This window comes from Mus caroli, unplaced genomic scaffold (genome assembly GCF_978045245.1).
Source record: "Mus caroli unplaced genomic scaffold, Mus_caroli_1 scaffold_2, whole genome shotgun sequence".
NCBI classification, from domain to species: domain Eukaryota; kingdom Metazoa; phylum Chordata; class Mammalia; order Rodentia; family Muridae; genus Mus; species Mus caroli.
In genome coordinates, this window is record NW_028227257.1 from 159,922,752 (window position 1) to 159,937,499 (window position 14,748).

Consider the following 14,748-nt stretch of genomic DNA (forward strand, 5'->3'; position numbering starts at 1 on the left):
GATTCCAAGTCTGATTGGGTTGACAGTGATATTAATCATCGCAGAGATTATGCCATCTGCAAACAAATCTTAGCTTTTTTTTTTCTGAGCCATAATGGCTCTCTCTCTTAGTGTCTCATAAGTGGGTCCTGTTTTTGTTTAGTGTAACTAAAGGTGTCTCACTTGGTATTTTTGTTTTTCTTTAAATTTTGTTTTATTTAAATGCATTTTATACATCAAACATTAATATTGAGTATTTTGAGAATTAGATAATACACAAAAAATTGTTGAACTTTTATAGTCATATCCTTTTATACCCTAAGAATAACATTAATGAATATTTAATACTATCCATAACTGAGGATCCCATATCTAATATTGAATACTAAATTGTTTCAAAACATACAAAATATTCTCTGGGAGTTAAGCATAGTAAAGGAGGATAAAATACTAAAAATGGATCATTAAAATATATTCAAAAGCCCTATGATACCACCTGACATAGTGAGAGAGTATTTAAAATGTATTATATATCTGTGTACATTGTCTAACTATAAGTTTACTTTAAAAAGATTATCAATGTTTCTAAGAGAGAAATTATATTAGTAAGTATATTTTAAACTTTTCAAAATAGCAATAACTCTTTGAAAATGCTAATTTCAAGCAGTGAGAAAAATTATTAATATTTCCATGATATTTATAGAACATGATTTTAATATTTTCAACTGTTAATATTCAACAAACAGAATAATTATTTTTTAATACCAGCATTTGAGAGGCAGAGGCAGGTGGATTTCTGAGTTTGAGGCCAGCCTGGTCTACAGAGTGAGTTCCAGGACAGCCAGGACTACATAGAGAAACCCTGTCTCGAAAAACATGTCTCCCTTTTCATTTCTGATTTTATTAATTTGGAGACTGTCACTGTGCCCTCTGGTTAGTCTGGCTAAAGATTTATCTATGTTGTTGATTTTCTCAAAGAACCTGGTTTGGTTGATTCTTTGTATAGTTCTTTTTGTTTCTGTTTGGTCCTTCCTTATCTTTTTTGGTTTTGTTTTTGTTTTGATAACTTTTGGTTGAGAATTGATTTTATTTGATATTAGAATGGCTACTCCAGCTTGTTTCTTGGGACCATTTGCTTGGAAAATTGTTTTCCAACCTTTTACTCTGAGGTAGTGTCAGCATTAGTCACTGAGGTGCGTTTCCTGTATGCAACAAAATGCTGCGTCCTGTTTACGTATCCAGTCTGTTAGTCTACATCTTTTTGGGGGAATTGAGTCCATTGATGTTAAGAGATATTAAAGAAAAGTGATTGTTACTTCCTGTTATTTTTGTTGTTAGAGTTGGAATTCTGTTTGTGTGGCTATCTTCTTTTGGGTTTGTTGAAACACTACTTTCTTGCTTTTTCTAGGGTGTAGTTTCCCTCCTGTGTTGCTGTTTTCCATCTATTATCCTTTGTAGGGCTGGATTTGGGGAAAGATATTGTGTAAATTTGTTTCTTTCATGGAATATCTTGGTTTCTCCGTTTATGGTAATTGAGAGTTTTGCTGCGTATAGTAGCCTGGGCTGGCATTTGTGTTCTCGTAGGGTCTGTATGACATCTGCCCAGGATCTTCCAACTTTCATAGTCTCTGGGGAGAAGTCTGGTGTAATTCTGATAGGTCTGCCTTGTTACTTGTTACTTGACCTTTTCCCCTTAGTGCTTTTAATATTCTTTCTTTGTTTAATGTATTTGGTGCTTTGATTATTATGTGACAGGAGGAATTTCTTTTCTGATCCAGCCTGTTTGGAATTCTGTAGGCTTCTTGTATGTTCATGGGGATTGACTGTTGTGTCAATGTTTTCTATGGAATCGTCTGCACCTGAGATTCTTTCTTCTCTCTCTTATATTCTGTTGGTGATGCTTGCATCTATGACTCCTGATCTCTTTCCTAGGTTTTCAAACTCAAGGGTTGGCTCCCTTTGTGATTTTTTTTTTTATTGCATCTATTTCCAATTTTAGATCTTAGATGATTTTGTTTATTTCTTTCGCCTTTTTGATTGTGTTTTTCTGTAATTCTTTAAGGGATTCTTGTGTTTTCTCTTTAAGGGCTTCTGGCTGTTTACCTATGTTCTCCTATATTTCTTTAAAGGAGTTATTTATATCCTTCTTAATGTCCACTATCACCATCATGAGAAGTGATTTTTAGATCTGAATCTTGCTTTTCCGGTGTGATGGTGTATCCAGGACTTGCTATGATTCCAAGTAGCCTTGGTTTCTGTTGCTTATGTTCTTATGCTTGCCTCCGGCCATCTGATTATCTCTAGTGCTACCTGCCCTTGATATATCTGACTGGAGCCTGTCCTTCCTGTGATCCTGAGATCCCAGAGCTCCTGGGAGTCAAGCTGCCTCTGGGACCCTGAGATCCTGGTGTGATCAAGCTCCTGAGATCCTGGGATCTTATGGTCCTAGGTGTGTTAGAGTGCCAGGGAGTGGAGCTTCTTCTCTGGGTGTTGTGGGGCTGGCTGTGGAGTTAGCACCCAAGGTCTGCTCAGGGCACCTCTGATCCTATGATCCTGGGCATGTTAGAGCCTGGGAGTGGAGCTTCTTCTGGGTGTTGTGAGACTCGCTGCAGAGTTCGTACCCAAAGACTGCTGAGGGCACCGGTTCAGACCAGAAGGAACCAGTGCCACTGGTCCCGCAGAGTTCCTGGGTGCCTGGGTCCTGCTGGTCCCAGTTACTTCCAGTGTTAGGGCAGATGTTGTGTCCTCCTCACCTCCTGATCTATATGATCCTGGGCATGCTAGAGCACTTGGGAGTGGATCTTCCTCTCGGTTTCTCACTTGTTTATCTTTTCAGGGAATTAACTTTTTTTTTTTTTGGTTTTTTCGAGACAGGGTTTCTCTGTGTAGCCCTGGCTGCCCTGGAACTCACTTTGTAGACTAGGCTGACCTCGAACTCAGAAATCCACCTGCCTCTGCCTCCCAAATGCTGGGATTAAAGGCGTGTGCCACCTCGCCCAGCGGGAATTAACTTTTTGTTTCATTGGATTTTGGTAGTTTTTTCTTTCTATTTAATTTCTGCCCTCATCTTAATTATTTCTGCACAGTGCTGGCAGAGGCTAGGAGAGAGTGTCGGGGCCCCTAGAGCTGGTGTTGTAGAGGTCGTGAGCTGTCTATGTGAGTGCTGGGAACCAAACTTGGCTCCTGTAAGAGCAGTGTGTGCTTTCGCTGTGGTGCTGCCTCCAGCTCTCTTTGGCTTCTCATTGTGGGAACGTGGGCTGTAATTGAATCTTCTAGGACTGCTCTCCTTGAATCCCATAGATTTTTGCATGTTGTGCTATTACTTTGACTTGACTCTGGGAATTTTTTCCCTTCTTTCTTTGGTGACCCATTCATCATTCAGTCACTGGTTCCTGGCTGGTCTGTGGCTCTGTTTCTGCAGACTTCTGCTTGTTATCCCACATGGTCAGATGAAGTCAGGAAATGCTTTCCACAGTCCTGTGCTTTCACGCTTGCATTGTGTCCTACTGTTTGATCTCTTCTGCGAAAGCCCCCTAGTCTGCTGAGAATGTCTGTCCTGCAGTGGTAGGAGGAAATGTTCTGTGGATACTGTCAGAGACACTTGGAAATGACCTTTCTATTGGTGAGACCAGGGTTCTGAAGTCACCCACTCTTACTATATTGGGATTACTTTGTGTCTTTATATATAGTAGCATTTCAAAACCAGTATCTCTAACATAATAGAAAAGTATACATAGTTTGAAAGGGAATAAAAATTGTATTTATTAGTGTAATTGTTGCGCTCACCTCTTCTAGCAACACGGTCGGATTCTTCTCAACAGCCTTTTTTATTTTAGGAACACCTCCATGCTACGGGGGAACCCCGGAAACCCCGGGAGGACTGCTTATATACACCCCAGCACTGGGGAGAGCTATGTGTCCTCCTGGGATTGGTCAGTCTGCTGGCACTTTGATTCGTATGCACCCGCTTGGGAGGGGTTGGCGCCAGATTCGGGCTAGCACCTGCGCAATGGCGTTGCTTAGGCGCCGGTGTACCAGAGGGCGGCGCCATCTTTTAGGCATGCGGCTGCCTACATGTAATCTAAATTTGAAGTAAAGCAGTTGTATTTTAAAACATTATAGCCTCTCTTTCAACATATTGTTTAGAGGTGTATATTATAAAAAATGTAAACAATACTGAAATGATCATGATAGTGTTTCTCCCACTGAAACATACAACTATCCCACTTCCTCCCTTTTGAAAACATACACTTGAAACTCAGGTGATTCATATCCAGTGTTTCACATTCTTTTCCAAACACGTCAAGGTGGATGACAGAACTTGCTGCACAGAGTTGTCCTCTGACCTGCACACACATGTTGTGGCACACGTGCCAACACGTAAACATCATTCACAGCCTCAGCAATAATAATTAATATTTCAGTTATTTATGTGCAAGTGGTTTGCCTGCACGTATGTCTGTGTAGCACATGTGTGCCTGGTTCCTGAGGATCCCTGGGACAGATGGTTGTGAAGCCCCATGTGGGTACTGGGAATTGAACCTTGCTCCTGGGGACCAGTAGCCAGCATTCTTAACCACTGAGCCATCATCTCTTCAGCCCCTAGATTTTTAAAACTTACTTTAATGTATACATCATTTGAAAAATTCATTACATTTTTAAGAACTTGAAAATCCTAGTCCTAGTTATAGTTTTAAGTGTTACGAGTTCTTGTAAAATTAAATTTTTATTTCATTGAATTAAGATTCTTCAAGCAAGTCTCCTTGCTTCTGAACAAAGAATTATTGGATTCTTGGTGTTTGATACATGATACTGTCATACGTGTTTAGTAAAAGTAGATCAGAGATGTTTTCAGAATCATGTATTTGGCTAAAATGTTAAACAGCTGCTCTTTAAAAAAAAAAACTGTAAAACCACGAGCATCAGCGTTTATTGCTTTAACTCATAAAATACAAATGTTACAATTTCCCAGGCATTAGGGTTTTTTTTTGCTAAAACACTGATCATTAAAATGATAGGAGATTGTTATAATTTGTTTTGACCTTCTGAACCAAATAGTCAAGATTCAGTTTTATATAATTATAGTTTATTGATAAAGGATTTCATGATGAGACATCTACTGCCTTATAGTGCTGGCCTCTTATTAAATTATATTCTCTTATCCTAAAATATTAGCATTTAAATCATTGATATCTTTTACAAAAGTAGGAATTTAGAGTGAAGCTACTGCTCACTAGTGGGAAGGCAGGTGCTGAGCAGGGCTCGGTGTCAGGCTCGCTTCAGATGACACTGTTGAGTTAGTCTGCCAAGTCACATGCCTGAGGGTTCTGTACTACAGAAAGTAGCATATGTAAACCATTTACATGTTCTAGAACCTAATAAGTACCAGGGATATCACCTGTCATGCACGCATACGTATTTGTCTGACAGATGATGAGAGACTTGGAGATGGTGAAAACGCCCAGCACACAACTTCCTGTTTCTACAAGTACATCTGCACCCTGCTAACGGGGAAAGTTATGACTGACGCCTGTCTGGGAAAAAAGGGGCCCTTTCGTGATTTACACAAAAATCCAAATAGAGTACAGGTCCTGCTAGCCTGTAACTTCTGCTTGCTAGTGACTGGGCTTCATTTCTTCCACAAAAACTAAGGGGGCCAGGGTGAAGGAGTGCAGTGAGGGCGGACACACGATGACATGGGGCACAGGAACCGGGGGACTTGAAAGGTAATTTTTTTGCACAAGGTCTGATTATTTTCTTTAGTTCATTTGGGTTCAGAATTCCTGCACTTCACTTTGCTTGTTGTTTATTAATTAGGAGAAATTACTCATTTTCTTATACTGGCGTCACTTGAGTAGTGATGGTGTGAGGTGAATTTTAACACACAGCTATGTCACTAACTGGTACTTTGATGGCTGTTAACCTTTATTTGGCTTTTCTAGTAACAACAGTGGACTCTGAAGTGTTCAGGTCCCAGTAATTGTTTTCCTTCCTTCCAGATGAACCGACCAGTCCTAGCATCGACCACGAGATTGCGCATATTCCTGCGTCTGCTGTCATCTCCGCCTCTACTTCCCAAGTCCCCTCCATCGCAACTGTCCCCCCCAGCCTCACGACCTCTGCTCCTTTGATTCGACGTCAGCTCTCCCACGACCAAGGTACGTGTAAAGTGGGCTGCACACCGCACTTCACAGTGCTTGCCAGACGGATCTTTTCCCATTGAAAGACTCTGCAAAACCCCTTGAAAAGCATGAATGCTGGATTTACTTGCAGAATCTGTCGGACCTCCCAGCCTGGATGGCCAGCACAGCTCAAAGACAGAAAGATCAAAATCCTACGATGAAGGACTGGATGATTATAGAGAAGACGCAAAACTGTAAGTCTCGGATTACTACTTTAGATGTTTTTATATGAATGGTATTCATCATGAATTTGGCTTATAAACCCGGAATATAAGATGGTCTTATTTTCTTACTTTGACATTAGAAATGCAAGTCAAATGTTAGTATCAAAGTAACATCCGGTTGAACTTAGAGGTAATATTTTTATTTTTATATAGTAATATGCCATTTTATATATTATAGATATAAAATGCTTCTCCTACCCTAGACTTGTAGCTACTCACTGAGGCGTCACACTATATATTTAACTGTATTCTATCGTCTCTAGTTGGCGTTGACATTAGTAGGTATTTGGAATTGTGCCCTCATAAACACTGCTTCATGACTCTTCCTACCTCCTATATGTATGCATATGATGGAAAATTGCATCAGTACATTTCAAAAGGTGAATTTTTATTCTAATATGTATAGTCAGTGGCCCTTCCTTCCTTAAAGGCTGTGTTAAGTCACGTTCTTCCTAGCAGTGTACAGAAGCTTCTGTGTGCTGACTCGTGAGTTTGTCTTAGCGCTGATGAAGCTGGTGCTTTAGTGCTGGGTCTCGGGTCTGTCATCAGCAGCTGCTCAGGCTGCCCCTTGATGCCTTTGCCGCACTTTCTGCTATGGAGAGTTCTATGTAAACACGGCACTTTGCTGGGATAGGTTACAGTTCTTTTCTTAATATGTTTCATTTGGTTTTCTTTAATCTTTAACTGTAAAAATGTTTAAAATATTTGTATTCAGTTAAATTTGGAAAATATTTTCATGGCTTTAGGGATTTGAATCACATTGCAAAAGACTTTATTTCTATTTTAAAATAATAATTCTATATGTTTACTTCTGAAATTTATGTCTTTTTTACTTAGAACTTTGATTCTTGCGTAATTAAAGTATTTTAATGAATGCGGTAAAGTGCTAACTGTAGCTTTTAGCATCTTCGCTACTCCAAAGCACCTAACACCATCATTTCCCATTTACATGTTATCTTACATGTGCTGGATTATATGTAATTTGTTCTATTTGGAAGTTATATTTTATTCAGTGGATTTATTAATGTTAATTTGTATCAGTTTCTACTTAATTATAGTGGTTTTATAATGTTTTTATAATGAGGAAATGCTATTACTCATCATTATGATGTGTTCTTTCAAAAATTTTATTTTTTGAACCTTAAATTTTTTTTTTTTTTTTTAGTTCTTTGTGTGTGGGCATTTTTATTGACACAATGTCTAACTTATATGTTAGTTTAGGAAATGCTGACAGCTTTTAGAACAGTGAACCTTTTACCCAGGAACACTCCATCTTTCTTACTTATCACCTTTGTTGAATAGCCTACATTCCCATCATGCTGTCATTTATAGTCTAACTAAATTAGTTCTTCTAGGACTAGTTGTGTAAGAGCACTTCCTGTGAGATACAGCCAGGGCACAATGTTCCAGCTCAGTAGGAATTTTCCTACTGATACCAGATTGGAAGTGTGGCTTGTTTGAGCTCTTTGCTCCCTTGAGGAAAATGTGTCAGTAACTGCTGTACTCTGGGCTCCTCCCTACAGGGGCTATGCACAGCTTCAAAGACCACAGCACTGTATGTTTCCTTGTTTAAAAACATTTAATGTATATACAATGTTTCAGGCTATATTAACTCCTCATTGCCTTCTCTTGTCACTTCTGCCACCTGCTAAACTCCTCCTTTAGACCCCATGCAACTCCATGTCTGTGTGTGTATGCCCCATTGAGTTTAACTAGGGAAGCTTGCATGAGCATGTGTGGAGTCACTTACCATGGCATGACCAGCCTCCCATACCCATGAGGAAAATGCCTCCCCACATGCCTGCAGGCACTGTTCCTCCTCACTGGCTCCCTCACTGCAGCTGGCTGCTGGCTGGTGAATTTCTGTGTGAATGGGGAGGTTGGCTTTGATCTCTCTGACGATGGTGGACTGCGATGTTATTTGAATTATGCAACTAATGGTGTCCTGTATTGCTTTTAGATGCCTTTGTTCATGTGGGTTTTTACCTTTTCTTGAGAGTAGTTTGTCCAGATTATTTCTGTGTCTGGTTTTTTGATCTTCTATATCTTGAAACTGGGTTCCTTTTTTTGAGTATCTTTATTACCACTTTATTTTTATTGAAAGCCAGGCTCTGCAGGTACACAAGACTGGGATTAATGTTACAGTGTTTATTCGCAGAGGTGGGCATACATTGTGAGCCAGGCTATCTGCAGGGGTCTAGCCCTTTCTTTCTAGCCTGTCTCCTGGTCATTCTCAGAAGGAAGTTTATAGACTTCTTCTAATTAATTACCTTCTTGTTTGAGAGAACAACGACATATTTAGTCACATGTTAAACGTTTAATTATTTTGAAGAGTTAATACAAACCTGTCTTCTGATTGACAGCATTCGCTTCTCCCATCTTGAAAGTACTCAAGAGTATGGATGGATATGCGTGCTTACGGGTGGGGCTTCTCTGGCCTTAGCAGACCTGCAGGGAGATCCCAGGCAAGGACACAGTCTGGTTCAGAATGACTTCATGGCCAGTGGTGGTTCAAACTTGTGGAGTCTAACTCAGAGTGGTTTAGGCATAATTATTTTAGCCACAGCACAGTTTGATGAAAATTTTTCTGGTGGTAACTCAGTTATCATCAGAACAACAAATCAGAGATAAGTTTCTTTGAGAAACAAAGTAAGCTAAATAAAGATTGGACATGACTCAATCAAAACCCTTTGTAAAGTACATACGACACTTTCCATAAAGATAGGTTCTGTAGATGAACTGAGAAAAGTAAGTTTATAAGACGGGTCTGGAGGAAGGTCTACTGCCAGAAAGTCTCTAACTACACAGATGGTACAAAGGTCACTGGGCTAGAAAGCACATCTACTTTTTCTTTCTGGGCAGAGAGCAGGTTCTACACTCCTTCCTTTGAAGGAAAAGGTGGCTCACATTCCGGGTTCCTCCCATGCTCAGCAGTGTGTACCCAGTGGCCAGCACCACCTGACTGCTCTCTGACTACTGCATCTCCTGAACCCTGCATCTCAGGGTTTCCCCCAGCTGGATAAGGCAGGCCCAGCTATGGGTAAAAAGTCCAGCCGTTAGCCTGAGTAGCTTTTCCTTTGATATAAAGATTTTTTTTTTTTAAAGTAGCAGACTTAAAGCAAAAAAGGCAGAAACAGCTTTAATTTGCCAGATCAGCCAAGAAAGCCGCTATCATTGAATTGAAAATGTACATAGTTATAACTTAGCTCTTCTCATTTACATCGGTCACATGGTAAGGATGAAATGTCAGCTCATTGATGAAAATTTAGTTATAGTCAATTCTTACACCAAGAGTTTATATTTATTACACATGTTTATATACTTCTCCAACAGATCCTTTAAGCACGTGTCTAGCCTGAAGGGAATCAAGGTTAGTATTTAATATTTTAAAGATATCAAGTAAATGATAAATGTTTTGGGTTTTTTGTTTGTTTGTTTTTTATTTCGTTTTACTTTCGTTTGATTTAGCTCTTCAAGAAATTTGTATTTTCTCTTTTGGATACTTTGTTTTTGTTTTTGTTTTTATTTCATTAGATATTTTCTTTATTTACATTTCAAATGCTATCCTTAAAGTTCCCTATACCTTCCCCCTGCCCTGCTCCCCTACCCACCCACTCTTACTTCTTGGCCCTGGTGCTCCCCTGTACTGAGGCATATAAAGTTTGCAAGACCTAGGGGCCTCTCTTCCCAGTGATTTCTGCTCCATATGCTGGATACTTTTGTTTTTAAATGGTGTAACTTTTTAGTCTGCATCTACTATATTTGAAAAATAGGAGTTATATTTTTAATTTCTAAACATTTTGATCAAGTATGTAATGCCTGTAAGCATTGGGCTAATTTTTCTCATTACCAACTCAAGGCCCAAATCAACCTGCCTAGCAGTATTTCTGTGTTTTCTCAAAAGTATTAGCTTGTACTTTCCTCCACCTGTGCTTATAGCCCCACCCTTCACACTTCTTGTATTTCACTGAAAAATTCTAAATGGCTAGACAGGAATGGCCCTATTTACCACCCTGGGAAGTGACTGTGGCTGCACTGTACCCATAGTTCCTTCTTTTCTTGCTCTTACCATAAAGTCTTTGTCCTAGGAACATGACCCTGCCGAGAGCCAGCAAGCACCAGACCTGTGTGGCATGCCTCAGTACTCACTTTCCCAGCAAACAGGTTTCCGTGATGGGCATTATCGCTCCCGTTCTCTCTAGTCCCACCCTCCTCTGCAGTCAGTCTTCCCATGCTCATTCTCCGTCCATGGTTTTTATCTACCTGTGTTAAACAGAAACCTCTTGGAATCTACATTTCTTTCTACCACTCCTGTTTGTCCTTTTTATAGTGAATCCCATAAAAACCATGTACACAGTCTCTTCCCCTCAGTTCACACACACGAGGATGACTATGCCAAGGCTGCCTGTGACACTAAGCCCCACAGTTGATGGCTCCTGTGGATTTTAGCATATTGCAACCTTGTGAAGGTCCCCATGGTGAAGTACCTCTGTACCCTACCTCCACTTCATAATCAGCATCTGAGAGTGCTACTGAATCTCCTTTGCTGGGTCTGCTGCACTGTCAGCATTGTGGATTGCCCAAAGCTAGTTTCAGCCCTTGTTTCTGTACACGGATTTCCTCACTGATTACTTCGGAGTCCTCACAGAGTCATACTGCTAGCCTTTGCTTCCTCTCAGAACAGTAGCACACGTGATCTGCTCTGTACCTGACGTCATCACCCGGATATTACCAAGCAGTCCTAGGCTCGAGTAGTTAACCTTAGGTTGCTTTATTACTTCTCTCCATCTCATTGGTTCCGATTCCGTTCTCCCATTTGCTCAAGCCATACTGTACAACTTTGTTCTGTTTTTTGTTTCACTTTCTTTAATATCGAGCTTGTCTGCTCCATCTCTAGGCCATTGCCTGAGTGTTCCATTCCTTTTCCTCTCCTGGCGATTGTCCCATTCTCTCCAGTCACTTGTGTCTTCATGCCTGTCCCTTTAGAAACCATTCTCCATGCAATAGTGGTCGAATTCCTCACTTTCAGGCTTCCCTTCCTCTTCTTACCACAGACAAAGGCCAGATCTACCTTTCCTTAGCTCTTGCCTTCCTGTTAGCTATAAATTACTAAACTGATGAGTATGTGTTCACCAGCCATATGGTCTCCCTGCACTTTTCATCTGCCCTCTTAGGCTGGCTCTTTCCCTGTGAAAAGGCACTGCTGTGACCACCAATTAGTCATTGCATGTTCAGTCTCACCGTGCTCCTCCCCCAGAAGCACAGATCACATGTATCACTGAACTTTTGTTTCATTTTGTCCTAAAGCAAGATTGCACTGTGTAGGGTGGACCATCTTTGAACTCTCTCTGTAACCCTGGCTTGTCCCAGACTGTAAATGAGGCACACATTAATTATTTATGCACCTTGAGATCCTCCCACTGTGACCCCTTGGGTGCTGAGGTTACAAGGGTGTACAACTACACCTGGCTTCTTGTCCCCCCATTTCCCCATCTCCCATTATTTTTTTCTGCCAAAATTTGAGTCCATGAGGATCAGGGAAGTCATACTATTCTGTAGGTGGCTTTTGAAAAACAAATGGAAGCCAATTCACCTTTTTTTTTTTTTTTTAAGGATTAGAAGTGTTTCTAGTATTACTTCTAAACCCAGAACTTTCCACAGTGTTTTACTTAGAACATTAAATATGACATTTTGCCAACACCATTTCCATGTATAAATATTTATAAAAAGAAGAACTGACATTTGACCGTTTTCGTGGCATTTTTCTGTAGATTCCAGACAGCCAGAAGTCCTCAGAAGACTCGGGATCGAGAAAGGATTCTTCCTCCGAGGTCTTCAGTGATGCAGCCAGAGAAGGCTGGCTCCAGTTCCGACCACTGCTCACCGATAAGGGCAAGGTAGTGCACCTTCTCAGCTCGTGTGACATCAGAAATTCAGGCCTAATAATCGAAGCTCATACTTGTGAGATTGTAAACCTTCCGGGTACAAGGCACATTCATAACAAAGGAAAATCTGATCAGTGGAGTGGTTTCCTGTGCTTTGTCTTGAATGCCAGCTACATGTGGAGTACTGCCTCACAGCGTGCCAGTGTGAACAGAGAAACGGGGTATCGAGGAAGGAGCCCTGTGTCTCTTCTTTACCAGGATTGGCTATTAAAGAGGCTTTTACGTCACTGAGTAATAGTCCCCTCAGTAGTCATCTAGAAATATGTAGCCTAGTTCTTTTCAATTCCCTTTTTAATTTTTAGTTCATTTTATTTTACAAACACTAAATGATATAAACAAGTATAACGTTGTCAGCATGTGCTTCAGTAGATAGAATCCAGCGAAATAAAATCATTGCATAAGAAGACTTCAGTGCTTTTAAAGAATTTAGATTGGCAAACAGGCTTGGATCTGGGCAGCCCCACTTTCCCATGCAGAGCTGATGATTTTGGTGACATCATTTCCTGTCAGTGCGTGTTCTTTCCAGGACTCTGCTCCTGGAGTGTTTTATTATGTCCCTGATCTAAAACTTGAGTTTTTTTACTTGTATTATCGTGGGGGGTTGGGGTTCTGTTTTTGTTTATTGTTGTCAGAGATACAGCTCAATGTTAGAGCCCTTGACTGATACAAGCAATACTCAGAGTCAATCCCTAGCAGCAGGAGGAAAAAGAATATTCCATGGACTTCTTTGTTTGTTTTGTTTTGTTTTGGGTTTTTGGGTTTTTGCTTGTTTGTTTGGTTTTTGGATTTTCAACGCAGGGTTTCTGTGTGTAGCTGGAATTCATTTTGTAGACCAAGCTGGCCTTAAACTCCCTGAGATCCACCTCCTTCTCTTCCTGAGTGCTGGGATTAAAGGCGTGTACCACTACTACTTGGCTTGGATTTTTTTGTTTGTTTGTTTTATGTAAATTTCTTTACTACTTTTGTATTCATATGATTGTTGTTAAAAACAAAAACAAAAAAAGCAAACAGGGACTTGAGAGATGGCTCAGCGGTTAAGAGCACTGATTGCTCTTCCAGAGGTCCTGTGCTCAATTCCCAGCAACCACATGGTGGCTCACAGCCATCTGTAATGGGATCCAATACCTTCTTCTGCTGTGTCTGAAGACAGCTACAGTGTACTCACATACATGAAATAAATATAAAAAAAAATAAAATAAAATAAAGCAAACAGTACTAATGGCCACTTTCAGTGCATCTCTGTAGCATGCATTTTACTGGTTTCAATACTCAGTTATGTCTTCCCATCTGCTGTTGAAGTTTTACTATCCTTAGCATCGGTTCTGATACATATCCTAATTGGCATATATGTGACATCTAAAAAAAGTTGTATTTAAAATTTTTATTGATTGATTGGTTGATTTAGACAGGATCTCACTGTGTTGCCTGGAACTTGCCAAGTAGACCAGGCCACCTCATACTGAGAAACTCTACTTTGTGTGTTTAAAGACATGAATCACCAGGCTCAGCTACATTTTTAGTGTGTGTGTGTGTGTGTGTGTGTGTGTGTGTGTGTGTGTGTGTTGAGTGATTGTCCCTATGCCACGGCAAGGACATGGAGGTCAGAAGACAGCATGTGAGAGTTGGTTCTCTTGTTCTGTGTGGGTCTCTAGGATCAAACGCAAATCAGGCTTGGCAGCATGCACCTTTAGCGACATTTTTTTATCCTTCCTCATTTCATGTGATTTCAAGTAAATGAGACATTTGCTTTACTAGGTACACAAGTATTCATGGGAAAGGCATTACTTAGTGATCCTGTCACAGAGTTCTAGCCTTGTATTGCATATTGACAAACATGGACCAATTATGTTTTCTAGAGAGTTGGTGGCAGTATTCGGCCATGGAAACAGATGTATGTTGTCCTTCGGGGCCACTCACTTTACTTGTACAAAGACAGAAGAGAGCAGACAACGCCATCAGAAGAAGAACAGCCCATCAGTGTCAACGCTTGCCTGATAGACATCTCGTACAGTGAGACCAAGAGGCGGAATGTATTCCGACTTACCACGTCTGACTGTGAATGCTTGTTCCAGGCTGAAGACAGAGATGATATGTTATCATGGATCAAGACTATTCAGGAAAGTAGCAACCTAAATGAAGAGGTATGTTTTTCAAAGAATGTGGGTGAAGCTTGGTATTCTCACAGTATGTTCCTTAGGCTGACTAAAAGCATTGGATAGATTATTTTTATAAGAAATAAAATATTGTATTCAGTCATTAAGAAGGAAAACTCAAGTATACCTGTATTATTTTTACTTGCTGGAAAGTACTATTACTAAACAAGAAAAGAGATGGTATTCAGAGTCTCATATGTTCAGACACAACAAACCACAGAGAGGAGCCCATGTTATTTTCCTGATCATTAATGTTGTCCCTGGT

The 14,748-nt window shown here is 40.3% G+C and overlaps 1 protein-coding gene across 12 annotated transcripts in view; it reads left to right on the top strand.

Moving 5' to 3' along the window:
* Arhgap21 (Rho GTPase activating protein 21) overlaps positions 1-14,748 on the top strand; it is a 125,469-nt gene that overhangs the window by 95,622 nt on the left and 15,099 nt on the right. For all 12 annotated transcript variants that reach the window (XM_029474437.2, XM_029474443.2, XM_085835139.1 and 9 more), the window contains 5 exons: positions 5,979-6,137; positions 6,253-6,355; positions 9,719-9,755; positions 12,157-12,282; positions 14,187-14,471. In XM_029474437.2, coding sequence (XP_029330297.1) covers positions 5,979-6,137; positions 6,253-6,355; positions 9,719-9,755; positions 12,157-12,282; positions 14,187-14,471 — 710 coding nt within the window. The remainder of the gene's footprint in view (positions 1-5,978; positions 6,138-6,252; positions 6,356-9,718; positions 9,756-12,156; positions 12,283-14,186; positions 14,472-14,748) is intronic.